The sequence below is a fragment of the Salmo salar genome, chromosome ssa07 (genome assembly GCF_905237065.1).
Source record: "Salmo salar chromosome ssa07, Ssal_v3.1, whole genome shotgun sequence".
Classification (NCBI taxonomy): domain Eukaryota; kingdom Metazoa; phylum Chordata; class Actinopteri; order Salmoniformes; family Salmonidae; genus Salmo; species Salmo salar.
Window position 1 is genome coordinate 50,297,968 of NC_059448.1, and position 23,421 is coordinate 50,321,388.

A 23,421-nucleotide genomic window follows, 5' to 3' on the forward strand; every position below is an offset into this window, starting at 1 on the left:
AGCTTTTCGGCGAAAGCACATTTTGCAATATTCTGAGTACATAGCTCGGCCATCACAGGCTAGCTAACTTGACACCCACCAAGTTTGGGACTCACTAAACTCAGAATTACTATTAGAAAAATTGGATTACCTTTGCTGTTCTTCGTCAGAATGAACTCCAAGGACTTCTACTTCAACAACAAATGTTGTTTTGATTCCAAATAATCCATAGTTAAATTCAAATACCTCCGTTTTGTTCGTGCTTTCAGGTCACTATCCGAAGGGTAACACGCGAGCGCATTTCGTGACAAAAAAGTTCAAAATATTCCATTACCGTACTTAGAAGCATGTCAAATGCTGTTTAAATTGATAATTGAGAAACATCCCCTGGATGGCTTGTGTGATGGTTTGCTCCATAGAACACACTGGTTGGAGTGTTCCAATGTGCTGATTCGAAACCCTAACTAGGTGAAACATGTGCCCTTGAGCAAGGCACTTATCCAGAGCGACTTACAGGAGTAATTAGGGTTAAGAGCATCTGCTAAGTGACTAACGTTACAATGTAAAAGTCATGTAAATGCAGTTGAAGGAAGGCTGTTCAGGAGGTATTGTGGGTCCCATGTGGCTCAGTTGGTAGAGCATGGCGCCTTCAATGCCAGGGTTGTGGGTTCGATTCCCACATTATGCACTCACTACTGTAAGTCTCTCTGGATAAGAGCGTCTGCTGAAGGACTCAAATGTAAAAAATGTAAGATGAGTGGAGATAAGTGTGCGTGTGTTTGTGTGTAATTACATTAATTCCTCATGGCTAATATTTATGGAGAATGCATTAAATATCAAATCAAGCTTTCAGACATGGAATGCAACACAATGAAAAAACGATGAAAATAAAAATATATTTACATTACAACAAACCTAAGAGGATAATTGTTTTATTTTTTAATAAAAATAAAACTGAACAACTAAAAAGCACCCTAAGGAAAAGCAAAGCTAAAAAGGTATGTTTTAAGATCTCTTTTAAATATGTCCAGTTTTGGCCCTCCTCAGGTTCTCTGGCAGACTATTCTAGATGCTGGGGGCATAGTAACTGCCTCTCCATGCCTCTTGGTCCTAGGCTTTGGGATAGTTAAAAGGCCAGTACCAAAGGACCTAAGTGACCTACTGGGTTCATAACTTAGAAGCATGTCTGGCATGTATTGAGGTGCGCAATCGTGGGTTGATTTCCAAAACAATATAAATGAATTCTAAAACTCACAGGCAGCCAGTGCAGAGACCTTAAAACCGGTGTAGTATGTCCTGTTGATGTGGTCTTGGTCAGTACCCGTGCTGCAGCATTCTGTATGTTTTGCAATTGACCAATGGCTTTCTTGGGTAGACCAGACAGAAGAGCATTACAGTAGTCAAGCCTGCTTGTAATAAAAGCATGGATGAGTCTCTCTGTAGCAGCCTTAGAGAGAAACGGCAACACCTTGACAATGTTCCTCAGGTGGTAAAAATATATTGGTCACATTCGTAGTGTTTGTTTAGAATATAAAATAACACCTCGTTTTTTTTCCTGGTGTTTTATCTGTATTGCCCTTGAATTAAAATGTGCCCCCAGATTTTCTCTCTGTGTTTTGGCTCCAACAATAAGTACCTTGTTCTAGTCTTGATTTAGTTGGAGGAAGTTGTGAGCCATCCAAGTATTTAAATCACTAATACAGTCTAACAAATGATCCGTAAAGCTAAAATCCTTTGCTGACACAGAAATATAAAGTTGTGTCTGCGTAGCAGTGAAAATCAATGCTGTGCTTTCTGATAACGCTGCCAAGGGGTAACATATATAAACTGAACAGTACCAGACCCAAAATCCAACGTTGTGGAACGCCACAACTCTCGACTGGTTAAATAGGTCTTACAGGAGGTCCTAAAGGACAGAGAGCTGTTTGGCATCTGTGTTGGTTTTAAGATCATTTACCACTTTAACTAAGGCTGTCTCTGTGGTGTGGTGGGCCCGAATACCACATTGGATTAAACATTTTTTTGCCACTAATTATTTTTTTAAATTGCTGGTTGAAAACCAATTTCTCAAGGATTTTACTTAAGAATGGAAGGTTGGAGATTGGCTGAAAATTGCAGAGAGCTGAAGAATCTAGATTACTTTTCTTCAGAAGGGGTTTCACCATAGCAGTTTTTAGTGCAGTGGGGAAAGTGCCTGTGAAGTGATTAACAATTGCTTTCACGTCTTCACATATGCAATTAAAAACTGTTTTGAAGAAGGTGGTGGGGATAGGATAGAGAAGGCAGGTAGAAGGCTTAAGTTGTGATATCACTTTCCTGAGCACATCTGTGCCAACCAGGGAACATAAATCCATAGTGCATTTGCGTGGTATTCTAGGGCACATATCAAACTTCTCATCAGGTCTTGCTTGACTGATAATAAACATTAGGCTGAGTATCTCTAAAATATGCCGCAAACTCATCACATTTAGATGTAGAGGAAAGTTCACATAGGTTTGCGAGGGTAGGATTTATTAGGCCATCAATAGTTGAGAAGAGCGCTGTTGAATTATTCAGATTAATAGTGATCAAGTTAATTGCCTTGTTATACATGCCAAGTTCCTCTCACGGAATATCATAAAGGACCTGCAACTTTGACTTTCTCCGCTTCCGCTCAATTAAATGGGTTAGTTTCCTCCCTCATCTCTGTTTGGATGTGGCCTTTTTCAGCTTTACTGGAGCTATGGCATCAATGGTTGCCTTTAATTTGCTATTAAAGTTATTAACTAAATCACAAGAAGAAGGCAGAATAGGTGGTGGAGTATTGTTCATACACTCAATAACATCTGTATCAACGTCAGAGTTAAGATGGCATTTCTTAATAATGCGTTCAGTATTACACTGCACTATGGGCAACAAGGTAGTAAAAAATATGGAGTGGTGATCAGATAAAGCAGCATCAACAATAGAGGACATGTCAATAGAAAGCCCCTTGGTAATAACCAGGTCCAGAGTATGGTCGCGGTTATGGGTGAGCCCGGTAACATGTTAGATAAAGTCCATAGAGTTCAAAAGATGAATACATTCAATGGCCTTGGCATCAGTCTCTTTGTCAACATGAATATTAAAATTGCCCAACACAATAGAGAATAGTTCAGAGAAATCAGTAAAGAAAGTGGGGCAGTACTTTTGTGGCCTATACAGGTAACTGATGCAAGTAGTAGAATCAGATTTAAAAAACACGTCAAAATACACCTAATGGAACAACGGGGACTGTGAAGAGACACACACACACACAGGAACAGCTCGGGCAGGTAGCCTAGTGGTTAGAGCGTTGGGCCAGTAACCGAAAGGTTGCTAGATCGAATCCCCGAGCTGACAAGGTAAAAATCAGTCCTTCTGCCCCTGAACAAGGCAGTAAACCCACTGTTCCTAGGCCGTCATTGTAAATAAGAATTTGTTCTTAACTGACTTGCCTAGTTAAATAAAGGTTAAATAAAAATAAATGACCAGCCATTTCTATAGGAATTGATATGGTTTCCAAGTCCTCTGTTGTTTATTCTGACAGGAAGGACTGGAGCACAACCAGACCCTGTCTGTCAGTCTCTGAAACAGTTTGATGTTGCTGGGACTGGAGCACAACCAGACCCTGTCTGTCAGTCTCTGAAACAGTTTGATGTTGCTGGGACTGGAGCACTACCAGACCCTGTCTGTCAGTCTCTGAAACAGTTTGATGTTGCTGGGACTGGAGCACAACCAGACCCTGTCTGTCAGTCTCTGAAACAGTTTGATGTTGCTGGGACTGGAGCACTACCAGACCCTGTCTGTCAGTCTCTGAAACATTTTGATGTTGCTGGGACTGGAGCACTACCAGACCCTGTCTGTCAGTTTCTGAAACAGTTTGATGTTGCTGGGACTGGAGCACTACCAGACCCTGTCTGTCAGTCTCTGAACAGTTTGATGTTGCTGGGACTGGAGCACTACCAGACCCTGTCTGTCAGTCACTAAAACAGTTTGATGTTGCTTGGACTGGAGCACTACCAGACCCTGTCTGTCAGTCTCTGAAACAGTTTGATGTTGCTGGGACTGGAGCACTACCAGACCCTGTCTGTCAGTCTCTGAAACAGTTTGATGTTGCTGGGACTGGAGCACTACCAGATCCTGTCTGTCAGTCTCTGAAACATTTTGATGTTGCTGGGACTGGAGCACTACCAGACCCTGTCTGTCAGTCTCTGAAACAGTTTGATGTTGCTGGGACTGGAGCACTACCAGACCCTGTCTGTCAGTCTCTGAAACAGTTTGATGTTGCTGGGACTGGAGCACTACCAGACCCTGCCTGTCAGTCTCTGAAACAGTTTGATGTTGCTGGGACTGGAGCACTACCAGACCCTGTCTGTCAGTCTCTGAAACAGTTTGATGTTGCTGGAAATAATCCTGGAACTCCTGTGGTTAGACTGAATCCCGTCTCTTTTAAAAAGTGCTGGTTGCTCCCACAGCAAATCAAATTTGTCACAAAAGGAGACATTCCTGTTTCTTCAGGTACTCATTCAGGGCAAAGAGTCGGCTGGAACGTTCCCAACCCCTTCGGTAGCACGGGAGGGGGCCAGAGATGATCATTATCTTCCCTGTGGTAGCGAGGGTCTTCAACATTGTTTGTAGTCCTCCCTCAGTTCCTCATATTGCTTAAAACGAAGGTCGTTAAAACCTACCTGAATGATGATGGTGTCAATATTGGAGTAGTTGGCCAGAACTGTGGGCAGGAGAGAGTTGTTGTCATGGACACGGGCTCCTGGGTAGCAGTGGACCTTGGTTGGGCACAGACCGTAGGCAGGCCAAAATCTCTCACCACCGAGCTGCCCACAATAATGGTGGTCGTGATGGAATCCGATGGGAAAACGACCTGCTGAACTGTGGTGGCGTGGGGGGCTGTTGGTATACACCCAGGATCCATGCTGACTCCTGGGGCTGGTAGGTCCGTCTCAAACGGGGCAAAGCTGTTTACAAGCTGAATCCGATCTTCTCGGATAGATGTGTGGCCAGAATGCCTCCCCGATCTCCTACGCCTTGCGAGTGTCCGGTCTCCCATGGGCCATGGAGTTGAGCTTAGCATCTGTCCGTTGGATTGGGACGGATCAACGCTGCCCGACACATCGACATGGTCAAGACTTATTGACATATTGATACAACAGTGGCTAAGATGGGGAGAAGTCTGTCCGTAATAAAGTGCTGCTCTGCCTTCTTAACAACAATATCAACAAGGCAGGTCCAACAGGCCCTAGTTTGGTCGACCTGGACTACTGTTCAATCGTGTGGTCAGGTGACACAAAGAGGGACTTAGGAAAATTACAATTGGCTCAGAACAGGGCAGCACGGCTGGACCTTAAAAGTACACAGGGAGCTAACATTAATGATATGCATGTCAATCTCTCATGGCTCAAAGTGGAGGAGAGATTGACTTCATCACTACTTGTTTTTGTAAGAGATGTTGACAAGCTGAATGTACCGAGGTGTCTGTTTTAAACTACTAGCATACAGCTCGGACACCCATGCATACCCCACAAGACATGACACATGGTCTCTTTACAGTCCCCAAGTCCAGAACAGACTATGGGAGGTGCCCAGTGTAACCGATGTGAAATGGCTAGTTAGTTAGCGGTGGTGCGCGCTAATAGCATTTCAATCAGTGACGTCACTCGCTCTGAGACTTGAAGTAGGGTTTCCCCTTGCGTTGCAAGGGCCGCGGCTTTTGTGGCGCGATGGGTAACGATGCTTCGTGGGGTGTCAGTTGTTGATGTGTGCAAGGGACGGAACCTACACTGTTACACCAGCACTACATAGAGCCATGACTACATGGAACTCTATTCCGCATCAGGTAACTGATGCAAGCAGTAGAATCCGATTTAAAAAACAGGTCAATATACACCTAATGGAACAGCGGGGACTGTGAAGAGACACACACAGGAACAGATACACGCATACACACACAAGTGCTTGCACATGCACTCTACACACACGTGCATTGTAATATGGTTGTATTGTGGTGTTATACATGTTGTATTGTAGATATGTAGTGGTGTAATAATGTTATATGATTTACTGTTTTATCTTTTCTTTAATAAGTGCCTTAATGTGTTTGGACCCCAGGAAGAGTAGCTGCTGCCTTTGCAACAGCTAATGGGATCCCTAATAAATACAAATACAGCTTTGCTATAGGATGCATTTAAAACTGAGATTAGGTTTGACTGCGTTACAACAAGGTCTGTGTACTTAGAAAGCAAGTTTCCTTTTCTCTCAGCCGAGCTAACAGCCAGAGGATCTCTTCCCTAAGATGCTTGATGGTGGTACATTTAGGGCAGACAAATCCCTGTCCATTTTCCAGTTCCACCTGATCTGCATCTTGTGGAAATCATCTTCCAGCTTTGGATAAAACCACTGGTGGGATAGCACTGCTACCGTTAGCTGCTAGTCATCATGAAAACGGAGCAGGCTAACTGCTACTTAGCAGGAATCCAGGACACAAACTGACAGGGTCGGCCTAAAGGCTGACCCCGTCATGGGACCAGTAGAAATACAAACTTTAGCTATTATTAAAAACGATTGAATGTAATCTATTTCATAAAAACACCTAACCGAGTGTAGACAAGACACTGTTTTGTTGAGCACTCTGATGACTTTTCATCAGAAATATGTGATTATGCTTTTTCAGCATAATCACATATTTTTGTGTGTGTGTGTGTGTGTGTGTGTGTGTCCACGCAGGTGGTTGTGTGTATGTGTGTGCTTATGAGCACACGTTTGTTTGTGTGTGTGTGTATGCATGCTTACCCATGTGTGTCATTACTCTCTCATAATCCATACGACCAACACAGTTAGTTTATGATTGTGTTACCGTCGCTAATGTTTATGTGCAACACTATTCATCTTCCCTGGCATTTCCATCTTAAATATTCATACATTAGCTAATACAGTTAGCATGCGATTGGTTCCCACTGGCTAATCCTTCTAGTTCCAAGTCAGCATTTTCTCACAACTCACTGTCTACTGCTAAAGTTCAGTCTCGGCTGGCGTTGCTAATGTTGGCTATGATGCTATTAGATGACGCAATACAGTATTAGCCTATGGGGGTTCTACTTTGCAACTAATGTTCATCAGTAATATGCAATTAACTCCAGATAAGTACGCTAAGTTTAAATGTGCAGCACACCGTTTCCAAGATATCCTTCTAGATACTGTACAGTGCCTATAGAAAGTCTACACCTCCATTTTGTTGCATTACAAAGTGGGATTGAAATAGATTTAATAGCAATTTTTTGTCATTGATCTACACAAAATACTCCATAACAAAGTGAAAAGTAAATATATATATAATTTTTTATTTTTTGGGGTTTTACAAGTTAATAAAACTTAAATAAATAAAATATAGTTGTTGCATAATTACTCTCCCCCTTTGTTTAGGCAAGCCTAAATTAGTTCAGAAGTCAGATTTGGTTTAACAAATCACATGATAAATTATATGGCCTCACTCTGTGTGAAATAATAGTGATTGACATGTTTTTTGAATGACTACCCCCCTTCTTTTGTCCCCCATACATACAACATAAGTAAGTTAAATGGCTGTGATAGGAGAAAATAAACATATTATGCATATCCAGTCTTCTTTAGTGCACTTATTCAAAGTCCCAAGCCATTGTACAAGAAGTCCACTTAGCTTCAAGGCAGTATTCAAGGGCGTTGTAGTTTATTATGGTTAATGTCATCTCTCCTTTAAATTATACCTATTTAAATGTTGTGGTTTTGGGGTGACAGCAGTGAAAGTGGCATGTTTGGGAACTCTCTCTTTTCTCTAACCCATCTCTCCTTTCTCTAACCCATCTCTCCTTTCTCTAACCCATCTCTCCTCTCCTAGGCATCCCTGTCTACCTATCTCTCTGCCTCTCTCTCTCTCTCTCTCTCTCTCTCTCTCTCTCTCTCTCTGGTATGATTTAACAGTTGGACCATACAGCCACTCTACAAAGGTCATAAATCCTCTTCCTCTCCACAGAGAGAGGGAGGCCCCTACCACACATACTAAGGGTCCCCACTGCGTCATATATACTTTATGGTCCCTCCTAGAGAGTCATACTGACTGAGTCACCCCAGGCCTTCATAACCAGCTAATATACAACTTGTCATATTTTATGATTCAGCTCTGTTCCTCACAAGTGGTAAGGAAGTTGCTGTGGAATCCAAGTGGAGGCAGAAATCATCTCCTTGGAAAGTGGCATTTCTGCAGTATATAATCTGCATCACATGATTATAGGAATGGCCGCTGGATACTGGTGCTTGGTGTCATCGGAGGGCTGAAGAACAAGTTAGAGACCTACACTAGCTAAATGGGGACTGAGGAACAAGTTAGAGACCTACACTAGCTAAACGGGGACTGAAAAACAAGTTAGAGACCTACACTAGCTATACGAGGACTGAGGAACAAGTTAGAGACCTACACTAGCTAAACAAGGTTTGAGGAACAAGTTAGAGAACTACACTAGCTAAACGAGGACTGAGGAACAAGTTAGAGACCTACACTAGCTAAACGAGGACTGAGGAACAAGTTAGAGACCTACACTAGCTAAACGAGGACTGAGGAACAAGTTAGAGACCTACACTATCTAAACGAGGACTGAAAAACAAGTTAGAGACCTACACTAGCTAAACGAGGACTGAGGAACAAGTTAGAGACCTACACTAGCTAAACAAGGACTGAGGAACAAGTTAGAGACCTACACTAGCTAAACGAGGACTGAAAAACAAGATAGAGACCTACACTAGCTAAACGAGGACTGAGGAACAAGTTAGAGACCTACACTAGCTAAACGAGGACTGAGGAACAAGTTAGAGACCTACACTAGCTAAACGAGGGAGTTGGCAGGTGGTTTTCTGTATAAAGTAATCTATCAATGCGAAATAATCGCTCCCCTAGTATCAGTAGATGCAAGAAAGGACACTAGCCTGGTCCCAGATCCGTTTGTGTTGTCTTATCTAGTTCAGAGTGATGAGAACCAATGATTTGATGTACACTGTGTCAGTCAATCCACAAGCAGATTTCAGATCAGTGTTAGTGTGAGTAGAACCTAATGTGCTCTTTGATCAGTGGTAAACATTTTCTTGGGTTCATTTTCTGTATCTCTTGAAGATTTCATTGCATCTCAAACTGTAATATCGAGATTTCGGCTGCAAGGCCTTTCTCAAGACCGAAATGAAAGGCGAACGTTCACGAGAAAAGTTGATCAGTTGGTTGGAGCACCTGCCTGAGGTTCTGATGAAGAGGCTGTCCTTGATGTTCTACTCTGGAGACTGCAGATGTTCTGTGCTCAGATGACTCAACTGGTTGCTATAGTTACGCCCTTGTTAATGAAGAGCAGGTGTGTACAGTATGTTACAGGAGTAATGAATGCCGATGTCATCACTGTGTCCAAATCAGGCAGTTCTATCCTGGGAAGAGCTACGGTGGAATGGATAATTACATGGTAATTATGATAACTCATCCTTATCGTTTTCACCATTGTCATCGTCGTTGTCATCACCATTACCATCATCATCATTTTTGCACTGAAGAAATGGAAATCAAATATAATCCCAATAGATCAATAGTCTTGATTCTTCATCCATACTCAGTCCTGAATAAGCCCTTACTCTCTAACAAAATGACCATATACCTGAGTGATATGGAGCACTCCCCATGGCTGTGTACCTTGTGGGCCCTGCTCTAGCAGTTTTCTCAAGTCCATGGGTTTAGTAATGATGCTCAGGGAAACTGTTTCTGGCACCGGCTCTACTCAGGGAGGCCATGTTGGGGAGGTGGAGTGATTTCCTGAAAGGAGAGGATTTCTCTGGGGTGAGCTCAGTAAGCTAATGCTGAGGTAACTGATTTCTCTAGGATTAGCTGTCCTCTGAGTAAAATACCATTCTTAGAGGCTGTCGCGCTCTCGCTCGCCCCCCCCCCCTCTATCTCTCCCCCCTCTTGCTCTCACCCCCCCCCCCCCCCATTGTGTTGTGGGATGGTCTCAGAGGGACTATTGTCCGTTCCTCTACGATGGTTCCTGACCCCCTCCTCTAATCAAATATGAGGAAATTCCAATGAAGTACAGCGTCCTTCATATCTGCTGCAGTCTGAACTGCTTGGACTGTCTGTTAGGCAGGGATAGGGGAGTGAGGGAAAGAGGAGTGGGTTAAAGAGCGAGAGAGAGATTGTTTGCACAGTGCTTAGGGGACGGAAACCAGGAGGAGTGGGATATGTGGAATGAGAGAGGGAGGAAGAGAGATTGAATGAAAAAAGTGGCTGTTCTGTTTTGCTCTTTATTGTTGTATTATTTTGGTCAAGAAATGAAAAAATAAGATGAACTTTTTGAAAAGAACCTGTAAGTCTGCAAGCACACACACAGAACACAACGGGTCAGAGTCACATGTCCTGCAGGATGGTAGCTCCAGGGACGTGACTGTAGTATCAACAGATTTCCTATTTGGGTTACCAGCCTGACACACACACACACACACACACACACACACACACACACACACACTGCTAAGAGACTGCTAATTAGTGGCCGGAGGAGGACTCTTTTTGTCTGTTCCCTTCCTGTGGCAGACACACAAGTTCCTCTGTGTCCTATCTCTCCACAGATAAAGAGAGGGAGAGCGAGGGAGGAGAGAGGGAGGAGAGAGGGAGAGAGAGGGAAAGAGAGGAAGTGTGTGTTTAAGACACCGTCTTGTTTGTGTTTGGACATGGAGCTCATTGCGTGAACCTACTCAACCTTCTCACCCCCTACACCAGGAAGTGGAGGTGGGATCAACTATTAACAGGTAACACAAACTGCCTTAGCACCTCTGAGTTGACTTGGTATGCAGATGGTGGTGTGGCGTCTCTGGTGCGCTGGCCTTTTACACACTTTCTGATTGAGTGGGAGCCTGGAGAGGTGGGGACTGGGGAGTGGGGGACTAAAGCGTCTGAGGTAGTAGAGAATGGCTCTCGCTTTGAGTTGAACGACTTTTACCTATTTAGATAGATAGGAGAACAAATAGAACAAAATTGTGTTTGAGAGAGAGACAGGGAGACTGAAAGAGAGGGAGGAAATCCCTGCTTCAAACCCACTGTAGCATACTTCCTTCCCTTCCTCTGAACCAGCCCTTTTCTCGAACTCATTTTCCACCTTCCTTTCCTCGGGATTCAGTAAAACTATTGTAGTTACTCTGAAGTAAGTTGGAGTGTATCCACTAGGCTTTCATCTCTTTCTCTCTCTTTCTCTGGTTCTCTCAGTTCATCGCTGCGTTGCTCTCGTCTGTTTTATTCTCTCCGTAGTAAGTTTGGAGTTCCTCCACTGCCGCTCTCCCTGAGATGGCTGGGTGGAAGGGAGATAGGGAGAGGAGGAGGGAGAGGCTGAGGTGCTGGTGTGTTCTTTATACAGGCAGACAAGTAAACTTCAGGGATGAAGAGAAAAAGAGAGAGAATAAAAAGCCAGAGAGTGGGTTATTGGTTTGTAGATTTATGCAAAAAAGTGTTTCAGAGAGAGCGAGAGAGAGACAGAGAGAGAACGTGAAATAAGAGCAGACAGAGCGGGAGAAAAGTGATGAAAGGGATATTGTGACAGGGAGGGAACATGATGTACATTAGGAAGTCAGAGAGGATAGAGAATGAGAAAAGAGAAAGAGGGTTTGATGTGGAGGATAAAGACAGAGGCATTCCTGTCTTCTCCCTCTGGACCACTGCATCCAGAGATGGGTTGCACAAAGAACCCAAGTTGTCTAATAAGCCCCAGAAGGGGAACCCATGATAGCGCCAGAGAAAGGCTGCGTCCCAATTGGCACCCTGTTTCCTTTATAGTGCACTACTTTTGACCAGGGCACATGCATTAGGGCTCCAGTCAAAAGTAGAGCACTATATAGGTAATAGGATGCCATTTGGGACACAGTCTCTCTTGGGTTCTTCATCTATCAGGAAATCTCAGTATAAAGGGTTTTGGCTGTAACTGTTAAGGGAGACTCAATTCGCAGGGCCACAGTTTTTGTCTCTAGTTTTTTATGGAGTGTAATTACTTCTGATGACTGTAAGCATATTGAGGTGAAACGTTAACCCGTACCATACTATTACTGTGTGAAACCACGTGTGACTTCACCGGCTGGTACTTTACATGGGCTAGAGTAATGTGACTCATTCAATACACCTGCTGGTCTTTTGTGTATGTGTGTGTGTGTGTGTGTGTGTGTGTGTGTGTGTGTGTGTGTGTGTGTGTGTGTGTGTGTGTGTGTGTGTGTGTGTGTGGTGCGCGCACACGTGTGTGTGTGTGTGTGTGCCACACTGTGTGTGACTTATAGTGTAACCACTGATGTGTGTGTGGTTGTGTGTCTGCGCAACACGTGTGTGTGTGAGAAAAGGAGCACACAGACTGAAGTTTTATATTAGCTAGTGTACTACGACACATTGAGTAGTGAACGTGTGTGTGTGTGTATACACGAGACAGATTATCTAGGGAGTGATCATTCAATCAAAGATGATGATTAATCTTCTCTGCATGCGTTCAGTGCGTGATTGATGGCCCAGTGGTGTCTGGGTAATGTAGTAGACAATGAGGTTGGAGAGGAGGGGTGAGTCGATAGGGTTCAGGGGAAATTAACACACCATGGGTGAGTCATGGACAACGCCACGCCCCCGTCGCCACGGCGGTACCACGGCAACCAAATATGGTGGGGTGACCTGGGCGACGTCTCAGTAATGATGATGGAGTGGTGCATTATGGGAAACACAGGCATCTATTGCCCATGTGTCTCTGGTGAGAAATGTCTGTCTTTCCTGCGCCCTCCATTGCTCACTGTTGTGTTTTCATTTGGCATGGGTGCACATATGCCATATAGACAGGGACATTTAGTTCCAAGGGTTTTTCTGTCAACCCGCTGGGTCTCAACCTTTTCATACTGTCACAGGAATAGAACAACATGAAACTGGTTGCACACAGGACATCAGCCATTTTGGCTCAGTTGCAATGGAGTCATGATCTCATGGTTTCTTCTATTTTGACTTGAAGGGAGCAACACGCTATTTTTCTCAGAAACCACGCTTGAGGCCGTCATGCTGTCTGGTTTTGCCCTATGTCATGTGACGGGCCGGAGGCCTCAGCGAGGGTGATGGTTATCTCCTCTCAGTAGTAGAGGGGGACCCTGGGATATGTGGTCTCCAGTCTTTCTACTATATCAACATCTGGTTACACAGGGTTATAAAGAAAGAGAGAAAGAATAAAACATACTGTCACAGTTTTGCCTAATAGCTTATTATTTTGTTGCTAAATCTGTGTATTTCTGTGTATTTTCTATTTTCTCTGTCATTGCTTATTTTTTTGTTGCAAAATTGGGGTATTTTAGTGTATTTTTTTGTGTTTTCCTCTATCTGGTCGTGCCTGTGCATATTAAATCAATTGCAGTACAATCAAATTCTTAGATTCAGCAGGGGAGCAGGCCTGAACAGTGTTTAAATTGAACCGTGTCCTTGAGGTGGATGAGTTATGATGATGGGTTGTTTGTCTGATCTGATGGTACCAAGGGCAGTAAACAAACATTGTTGATCCAACGTTCAAGGTTATACATTGAACATTGGCCGTGCTTGTCAATGTACATACACACAAATATTCTGTCGTTTCCACACGTGAAACTACCCATGACATTCTCACCATGTTCCTCCCTCTCTCTCTCTCGCTCTCTCTTTCTCTCCCTCCCTCCCCCTATCAGGACTCGAAGCGCTCGGCGGAGATCGTACCATCACCCTCCCTTGACGTCTTCTTACCAGAGGATGAGGACAATCCGTATGAGTCCGTCACCACCGCCGTGACCCGCAAACCCTGCTCGCTGGACATCGGCCTCTTCAACGCCTGCCCCCTCAACGGTAAGGACACACCCAAACCACCTGTTCAACAACCTCTGTATACTACATTCACCTCCGTCACCGTTGTCAGTACCGTCACTGCTGTAGATTTTGAATATACACTACCGGTCAAAAGTTTTACAACACCTACTTATTCAAGGGTTCTTCTTTATTTGTACTGTTTTCTACATTGTGTAATAATAGTGAAGACATCAAAACTATGAAATAACATGTGGAATCATGTAGTAAACGAAAAAGTGTTAAACAAATCAAAATATATTTTATATTTGAGATTCTTCAAATAGCCACCCTTTGCCTTGATGACAGCTTTGCACACTCTAGGCATTCTCTCAACCAGCTTCATGAGGTAGTCACCTGGAATGCATTTCAATTAACAGGTGTGCCTTGTTAATTTGTTGAATTTCTTTACGTCTTAATGCATTTCAGCCAATCAGTTGTGTTGTGACAAGGTAGGGGTGGTATACAGAAGATAGCCCTGTTTGGTAAAAGACCAAGTCCATATTATTGCAAGAACAGCTCAAATAAGCAAAGTAAATGAGAGTCCATCATTACTTTAAGACATGAAGGTCAGTCAATACGGAAAATGTCAAGAACTTTGAAAGTTTCTTTAAGTGCAGTCGCAAAAACCATCAAGCACTATGATGGTGAAACTGGCTCTCATGAGGACCGCCACAGGAATGGAAGACCCAGAGTTACCTCTGCTGCAGAGGATAAGTTCATTACTGTTAACAGCCTCAGAAATTGCAGCCCAAATAAATGCTTCATAGAGTTCCATATGTGGAATTTCATATTTTTGATGTCTTCACTATTATTCTACAATGTAGAAATAGTAAAAATAAAGAAAAACCCTGGAATGAGTAGGTGTGTCCAAACGTTTGACCGGTACTGTATATAATGAAGTAATAACAGGAACAACAATGGTCAGCTCCGTAACAACAGTCATCTCCGTTACCATTGGCCACACCGTCACAGTCGTAGATGTTGAAATTGTACAATAAAGCAAAACTCCTTTCAGTTCTAAGCCGTCACTGCCGAAGCCATCGCAGCACCGTGCCCAGGGTTCTCATTTTACTCTCTACCAATACCATGGTGGGCTACACCACGGGTTGTCCTGGCAACTGTGCCTCTACCACACTCCCAGTAAAAAGGTGGTGAGTCAGCGGTGGGTTGTCATGGTAACTGTGGTTGAATCACTCCTGGTGAGAGTTAGGCTGTTTGGTTGGTTGGTTTTTTGGTTGGACTTTGCTGTGTGATTGACTTCTAATGGGTAAAGGAAACTTACATGCAGTTGTATACATCTCTGGTGTGTGTGGAGCTTCTTCATGTCAGTCTACAAGGACAGTCACTCTGAGTCACTCCTTCACACACACACACAGACTTCAGAGGTGAGATTTCTCCAGGGGTCAGCTCAGGAGGAGTGCTAACTAAACTAATCAGAGGACGGCTGGGGGGAATCAGGGATTCCTGCATTTAGCCCAATCACTCAGATCTGTAATGGGACATGACTGGGAGCCACTCACACTCTCTCTTTTCTGGAGAGAGAAAAGAAACAAGAAGAGACAGAGAGAGAGAGTGTGAGAGAGACAAAAATGGAAGCGTATAAGAGCCAAAATTGGAAGCGTATAAAGCACATCAATATGTCTGGAATTGATTAGAGTTTTGATCAGCATGAAAATTCAAGCCTGATGCTACCTGGGCCTGATAAGCCATACATTAGACATTTTATGAGCCATACATTAAAGACATTTTATGAGCCATACATTAAAGACATTTTATGAGCCATACATTAAAGACATTTTATGAGCCATACATTACATTTTATGATCCCAAGCACCAAAAAACCCAAATGATTGTGCCGTTATCCAAGACATAGCCTTTGATATACATTATAAGCTACCACACATTTCGCACAACAGAAAAACAAAGCTAGCTACAGTGTATTCGGAAAGTACTCAGACCCCTTGGCTTTGTCCACATTTTGTTATGTTACAGCCTTATTCTAAAATGTATTACATTTGCAAATGTTTGCAAATGTATGAAACATAAAAAACAGAAATACCTTATTTACATAAGTATTCAGACACTTTGCTATGAGACTCGAAATTGAGCTCTGGTGCATCCTGTTTCCATTGATCATCCTTGAGATGTTTCTACAACTTCATTGTAGTCCACCTGTGGTAAATTAAATTGATTGGACATGATTTGGAAAGGCACATACCTGTCTATATAAAGGTCCCACAGTTGACAGTGCATGTCAGAGCATAAAAACCAAGCCATGAGGTCGAAGGAATTGTCGGTGGAGCTCAGAGACAGGATTGTGTCGAGGCACAGGTCTGGGGAAGGTTACCAAAGAACACAGTGGCCTCCATCGTTCTTAAATTTAAGAAGTTTTGAACCACCAATTATCTTCCTAGAAATGGCCGCCCGGCCAAACTGACCAATTGGGGGAGAAGGGCCTTGGTCAGGGAGGTGACCAAGAACCCGATGGTCACTCTGACAGAGCTCCAGAGATCCTCTGTGGAGATGGTTGTCCTTCAGGAAGGTTCTCCCATCTCTGCAGCACTCCACCAATCAGGCCTTTTTGGTAGAGTGGCCAGACCAAAGCCACTCCTCAGTAAAAGGCACATGACAGCCCGCTTGGAGTTTGCCAAAAGGTACCTAAAGGACTTTCAGACCATGAGAAATTCTCTGGTCTGATGAAACCAAGATTGAACATGTTACTGTGTTACAGCCTGAATTCAAAATGTATTAAATATATCTTTTTTCACACCCAATGACAAAGTGAAAACATGTTTTGAAAATGAAATACAGATTTCCATAAGTATTCACACGCCTGAGTCACTACTCTGTAGAAGCACCTTTGGCAGTGGTTTTATTTTTTATTGAACCTTTATTTAACTAGGCAAGTCAGTTAAGAACAAATTCTTATTTACAATGACGCCTACCTCGGCCAAACCCGGACAACGCCGGGCCAATTGTGCGCCACCCTATGGGACTCCCAATCACGGCCGGATGTGATGCAGCCTGGATTTGAACCAGGTACTGCAGTGATGCCTTTTTCACTGAGATGCAGTGTCTTAGACCACTGCGCCACTCGGGAGCCCGATTAAAGCTGTGAGTCTTTCTGGGTAAGTCTATAAGAGCTTTCCACACCTGGATTGTGCATTTTGCCTATTATTCCTTTCAAAATTCTTCAAGCTCTGTCAAATTGGTTGTTGATCATTGCTAGACAACCATTTTTAGATCTTGCCGTAGATTTTCTAGTAGATTCTTGAACAGGATTATCTATTTTGGTAGCAATTTGAATGGAATTGATGGAGAGAGAGAGAGACTGCGAGAGAGTGCACACATGCACTCTGATTTAAAGCAATGATATTCCAGTGATAGGCTGTTTAAAACAAAAAAACTATCTTTCCAATTCAAAAATAAGGTGACCTCCGAAAGCTAGATGGAGATGTGTAAATCAGACGCACATTCAGTCTATATATTACTGTAGCATAGACTATGTTGCAGGAAATGTAGGCCTATCTGTCACAGATAAAGAGTTACCGTGATGAGATGAAACGTGTTGTAAACTGCGCTCCGTACTGAGATGCGCTGTCTGTCCCCACCCTGAGCGTTGATGATTGATCATGCAGAGAGAAGGCTGTAGAGAAGCAAGATTTAGACATTGCATATCATTTAATAGTTCCATTTCATGGCATGCTGTTCATTAGAAATCATTTATTATAATATACCGGTTTCTCGCAGTTATTTATCCTGGGAAAAGGGAGTGGAGTTTGGGCAGGAAATCTCAGTAAATCTCAGTAACCCGGTTCCCAGTATTCAACCCTAGCCCAGTCGCATGCTGTCCTACGCTGCAGAGTCAGCTGGCAGCGCAACAGGCAGATCTATCTCCTTACTGTCTGTTACTGCAGACCTACCTGGCTGGGGCATAGGGACTTAGGGATGACATAGGGATGACATAGGGAACTACTAACTTGTCCTCAGAGATGATGACTAAGTCAGTAGCGTCCACCAAAAATAACTGTCTCACAGTATGCATTGTCTTAGCCTTGCAGTTTCCCCTGTCAGTGTATCTACTTAAATGTACTCTTCAATCTATCTTTCTCTCTTTCTCCCTCTCTCCCTCTCTCTTTCTCGCCCTCTCTCTTTCTCGCCCTCTCCCCTTCACAATGTAAGATCACCTCAAACGGACCATTCACAGCCACTGTGTCTCTGTGTGTGCTGCAGAAACACATAGGCTACACATACTGCATAATGAAACCTCTTCAGCACAACAGGAAACGTCAATGGGGGGGGAAGACGCAGCACAGTAGCAATCTGTCCCCATGCAGTTACATTTACCAAACAGCTAGAATAGTAAGGGACTCTTATGTACTGTACAATGTCACAGCGAATATAGGAGCCCACAGACAGGGATATTATGGGTCTTTTGAAAGCTGGGTGTCTTAATATAGTGGCGATGAGGCTTAGAGGCCTGCAATCACGTACAGGGCAGGAGACAGACGGCTAGCTGTCACCGCTAAGTGGTTAGCAGTAATAGCTATCGACTCCCAGGGTAAACACATGGGCTCCTGCAGTCACACACATACACACACACACCAAATATACACAGACAGGCACGCACGCACACACACACACACACACCAGAAAATACTTCTTGACACACACAAACTTTCACTTTCAATTGACCCTCCCACAGCATCTACCCTTCCCTTCCTCCGATCCAATGCTTCCACTCCTCTCTGCTCCCTCCTCCTTTATCCTCCTTCCCTTCTTTCCCTGAGGCTAAAGCCAAGATGTCGTTCTGTTCCAGTCCATTTCCCCCCGTGATGAAGCTCTGGAGGTGACATTTGGGTAATTGTGCTCTGACTAACCAACGACAACACGAAATAAGAAGCACAACTAACTCTCCAGGCTCTGCCATTAGAGCAGTCATGCCCCATTGAGTATGGGCAAGGAGGGTAAGGAGGGGAGGGGTGGGGTGTGGGAGGAATCGTGAGGCATACACACACGTTACACACACACACACACTTTCACTCCTCCCTCCCGTGCTCTGAGATTTTCCCCGCTACTTGTTGGCAGCCATTTTGTTTGAATCATTAATGAGGAGTGGTGAACTGCTCATGAATATTCACATGTAATTGACCAACCACCTGTGTTCATGCATACAGAGTCAACACCATATCTCTCTAGAGTCAGAGGCTGGGGTTGTGGAATACTACCAAGATGGATATTATTATCAGTATGGCAAGGCTGAACACTGTCAAATGATCATGAGACCAATACGGTAGGAGACAGATGGTACAATATGCTTTTCATATCAAGAGGGCAGACTAGCTTTGAACACAGCCTATACAATATTACTATGCTAATAACTATGTTTCTACTGAGCAAAAAAATATCGACTCAAAACCTTGAAGTACCTAAGGCATACTTGGATCGGGGTTGAAGGATTTATGACAGTCAGCTGTTTGATCATAAGTTGATTAGTTGAAGCAGTTGTTGTTAGTTAGTGCAAGGCTGGAACAAAGTCATACACATTCCTGTGGGTCTCCAGCAATTGTTCAATGATTAAAAAAAAGAATATCATAATTGTTGGGATAAAGCCTCTGCAAACTTTTAGCTCAAGGCTGATTCCTTCAGCGGCAGATCCTGGCTTGAAACATTGTTTTTGTTTACTAGGTTACTCACAAGAAAACTTCCAAATCCGTCTGAGAACCACTGATCTGTGATATGAAAAAGGCCAAGATAATAGCCATCAAATGAAATGGTTTTAGATAGCTCTGGTGCGGTATCACTAGGGCAAGATAGCACATCTCTGAAATGGTTTTAGATAGCTCTGGTGCGGTATCACTAGGGCAAGATAGCACATCTCTGAAATGGTTTTAGATAGCTCTGGTGCGGTATCACTAGGGCAAGATAGCACATCTCTGAAATGGTTTTAGATAGCTCTGGTGCGGTATCACTAGGGAAAGATAGTACATCTCTGAAATGGTTTTAGATAGCTCTGGTGCGGTATCACTAGGGCAAGATAGCACATCTCTGAAATGGTTTTAGATAGCTCTGGTGCGGTATCACTAGGGAAAGATAGTACATCTCTGAAATGGTTTTAGATAGCTCATCTCTGAAATGGTTTTAGATAGCACATCTCTGAAATGGTTTTAGATAGCTCTGGTGCGGTATCACTAGGGCAAGATGGCACATCTCTGAAATGGTTTTAGATAGCTCTGGTGCGGTATCACTAGGGCAAGATAGTACATCTCTGAAATGGTTTTAGATAGCTCTGGTGCGGTATCACTAGGGAAAGATAGTACATCTCTGAAATGGTTTTAGATAGCTCTGGTGCGGTATCACTAGGGAAAGATAGTACATCTCTGAAATGGTTTTAGATAGCTCTGGTGCGGTATCACTAGGGAAAGATAGTACATCTCTGAAATGGTTTTAGATAGCTCTGGTAGTGGCATGGAGCTGGAAGTTGTGAAAGTTCTGGGCCTGTTGATCCACAGACAGCTGAACATCAAATGACTAGAATCACCCCCTCCAAATGATGGGCTGTTAGAATTGCACATGATTTCATGTTCATAAACACTCTTTTAGATCTGAGGCTCAGAAGTTTCATAGGTTAAAGTTCAAGTGTGGACACACCGATAAAGACAGAGAACAGAGTGTGTGTGTGTGTGTGTGTGTGTGTGTGTGTGTGTGTGTGTGTGTGTGTGTGTGTGTTAGCGTTTTGTCAGGTGCCCAGTTGTGGTGCAAGCTTTTGTTTTGCTGTGTCATGTCAAGCTGTGTTAGAATAGTTCCAGAGAGAGGGGGTTTTGCTCTCTGAAAGCCCAGTTTGGATGCTCTTTCCCTGGGTGTGAAGTATCTGGGCTCCCCCTCTCCTCCTGTCCGGTTGGAGGTTCTCAAGCTTATTCCGTGTGTGTGTGTGTTACAAAGACAGTCTGTGTGTTAGCAGCACAGACAGACCAGTCTGTGTTCATAGGCCAGACCAGCTGTACAGCTAGTTAATGCAGGCATGCAGTACAGCAGGGTACCCCAACTGGCGGCCAGCAGGCCGAATTTGGCCCGCGGGGGATTTTATTTGCCCCCCCCTAAGATTTAATGAGCAAAATGTAACTTGTTAGACATAAAAGACTGTAAAAAGACCAGCAAATCAGCTCATAGTGATGTGATTGTATGCAAATATAAGCAAGTTTTGAAATGATTATGTTTTAGTCAAATATTATATCTGTTTGGGCTTCTTGCAGTCTACAAATGATTTATAATTATGTTCTGGCCCCTCGACCATCCGCTCAAGAAAAAATATGCCCATGGCTGAATCTAGTTGATGATCCCTGCTGTACAGTATGTACTGGTGGGATATTATCCTGGGGCTATATAGGGTGTGTGTGTGTGTGTGTGTGTGTGTGTGTGTGTGTGTGTGTGTGTGTGTGTGTGTACAGTATGTGTTTGGATTTATGCGCGTGTTTGGGTTAATGCGTGTGTGTACAGCTCACATGCTCCCAATCCCATACCCCATTAACCAATTACAGTTAAGCTCCCACTACTGTGTCGCAGAATGCACCAATTACAGGTCTGCCTTTCAAAGCTACATCTCATACAGGATTTTCCTTCAATGTCGAATGTGCAACAAAACAACATGCTACTTTGAAACAGCTATGGTACACACACACACACACACACACACACACACACACACACACCCTCTCGCCAATCATCAGTGCTGACAGGCTTATTTACTCTACAGAAAAATACCATATCTGTCTATATTATACCTCTGATCGCCCCTCTCTCTCTCTCTCTCTCTTTCTAATTCTCTCTGTCTCGCTGTCTCTCTCTGTCTCCCCCTTTCTCTGTCTCTCTACCCATCTTCTCTCTCTCATACCAATTCTTTCTTCCTCCCTCTCATTCCTCTCTCTGCTGTATCTCTCTATCTTATATAGCCCACTCTTTCTCTACCTCTCGCTACATCTCCCATCAACTACCTCCCTCAGACTGTCTTTGTAACACACACACCCTCACGTCAAACATCAGTGCTGACAGGCTTATTTACTCTACAAGAAAATAGAAAATACCATATCTGTCTATATTTATCCCTCTGATCGCCCCCCCTCTCTCTCTATCGCTCTCTGTCTCTCTCCCTCTCCCCCTGTCTCTCTCCCTCTGTCTGTTTATCTCTGTCTCTCTACCTATCTATCTTCTCATTCAAACACTTTCTTCCTCCCAGATAGGTTTGGATGGTATACTGTATGTACCAGGGGTATTCAACACTTACCATACGAGGTCCAGAACCTACTGGTTTTCTGCTCTATCTGATTCATTAATTGCACCTACCTGGTGTCCCTGTTCTACATCAATCCCTGATTAGAAGGGAACAACGAAAAAACACAGTGAAACTGGCTTCGATGTCTAGATTTGAGTTTTTCAATACCGTCAATACTATTGAAACAATTTCTTATATTTTTTTGAATACATTTCAATATAAACTCAGCAAAAAAAGAAAAGTCCCTTTTTCAGGACCCTGTCTTTCAAAGATAATTCGTAAAAATCCAAATAACCATGAGGAGGAGATGCACTGCAGTACTTAATGCAGCTGGTGGCCACACCAGATACTGACTGTTACTTTTGATTTTGACCCCCCCTTTGTTCAGGGACACATTATTCAATTTCTGTTAGTCACATGTCTGTGGAACTTGTTCAGTTTATGTCTGTTGTTGAATCTTGTTATTTTCATACAAATATTTACACATGTTAAGTTTGCTGAAAATAAACACAGTTGACAGTGAGAGGACGTTTCTTTTTTTTTACTGAGTTTATATTTTAATAATAAGCATTTCACTACACCCACAATAACATCTGCTAAATATGCGTATGCGACCAATAAAATTTGATTTGATGTTATAAATTTGTCGCTACATTTTAAGTAAATACCTGCATTCAGCTTGTGCAATACGTTAGGACATGGCTCTCCAACCCTGTTGATAGAGCGCTGCCCTCCTGTAGGACATGGCTCTCCAACCCAGTTGATGGAGCGCTGCCCTCCTGTAGGACATGGCTCTCCAACCCTGTTGATAGAGCGCTGCCCTCCTGTAGGACATGGCTCTCCAACCCTGTTGATGGAGCGCTGCCCTCCTGTAGGACATGGCTCTCCAACCCTGTTGATGGAGCGCTGCCCTCCTGTAGGACATGGCTCTCCAACCCTGTTGATGGAGCGCTGCCCTCCTGTAGGACATGGCTCTCCAACCCAGTTGATGGAGCGCTGCCCTCCTGTAGGACATGGCTCTCCAACCCTGTTGATGGAGCGCTGCCCTCCTGTAGGACATGGCTCTCCAACCCTGTTGATGGAGCGCTGCCCTCCTGTAGGACATGGCTCTCCAACCCTGTTGATGGAGCGCTGCCCTCCTGTAGGACATGGCTCTCCAACCCTGTTGATGGAGCGCTGCCCTCCTGTAGGACATGGCTCCAACCATGACGACAGACAAGAGCCTTGTGAGTCACTGGGCTGTTGTGAATATACTGAGCTGCAGGGCACCGGGCAAAGGATGTGGAGG

At 43.7% G+C, this 23,421-nt stretch overlaps 1 protein-coding gene across 1 annotated transcript in view; it reads left to right on the forward strand.

The window, feature by feature from the left end:
* anks1b (ankyrin repeat and sterile alpha motif domain containing 1B) overlaps positions 1-23,421 on the forward strand; it is a 323,994-nt gene that overhangs the window by 145,334 nt on the left and 155,239 nt on the right. The window contains 1 exon segment of the mRNA XM_045722208.1: positions 13,711-13,864. Coding sequence (XP_045578164.1) covers positions 13,711-13,864 — 154 coding nt within the window.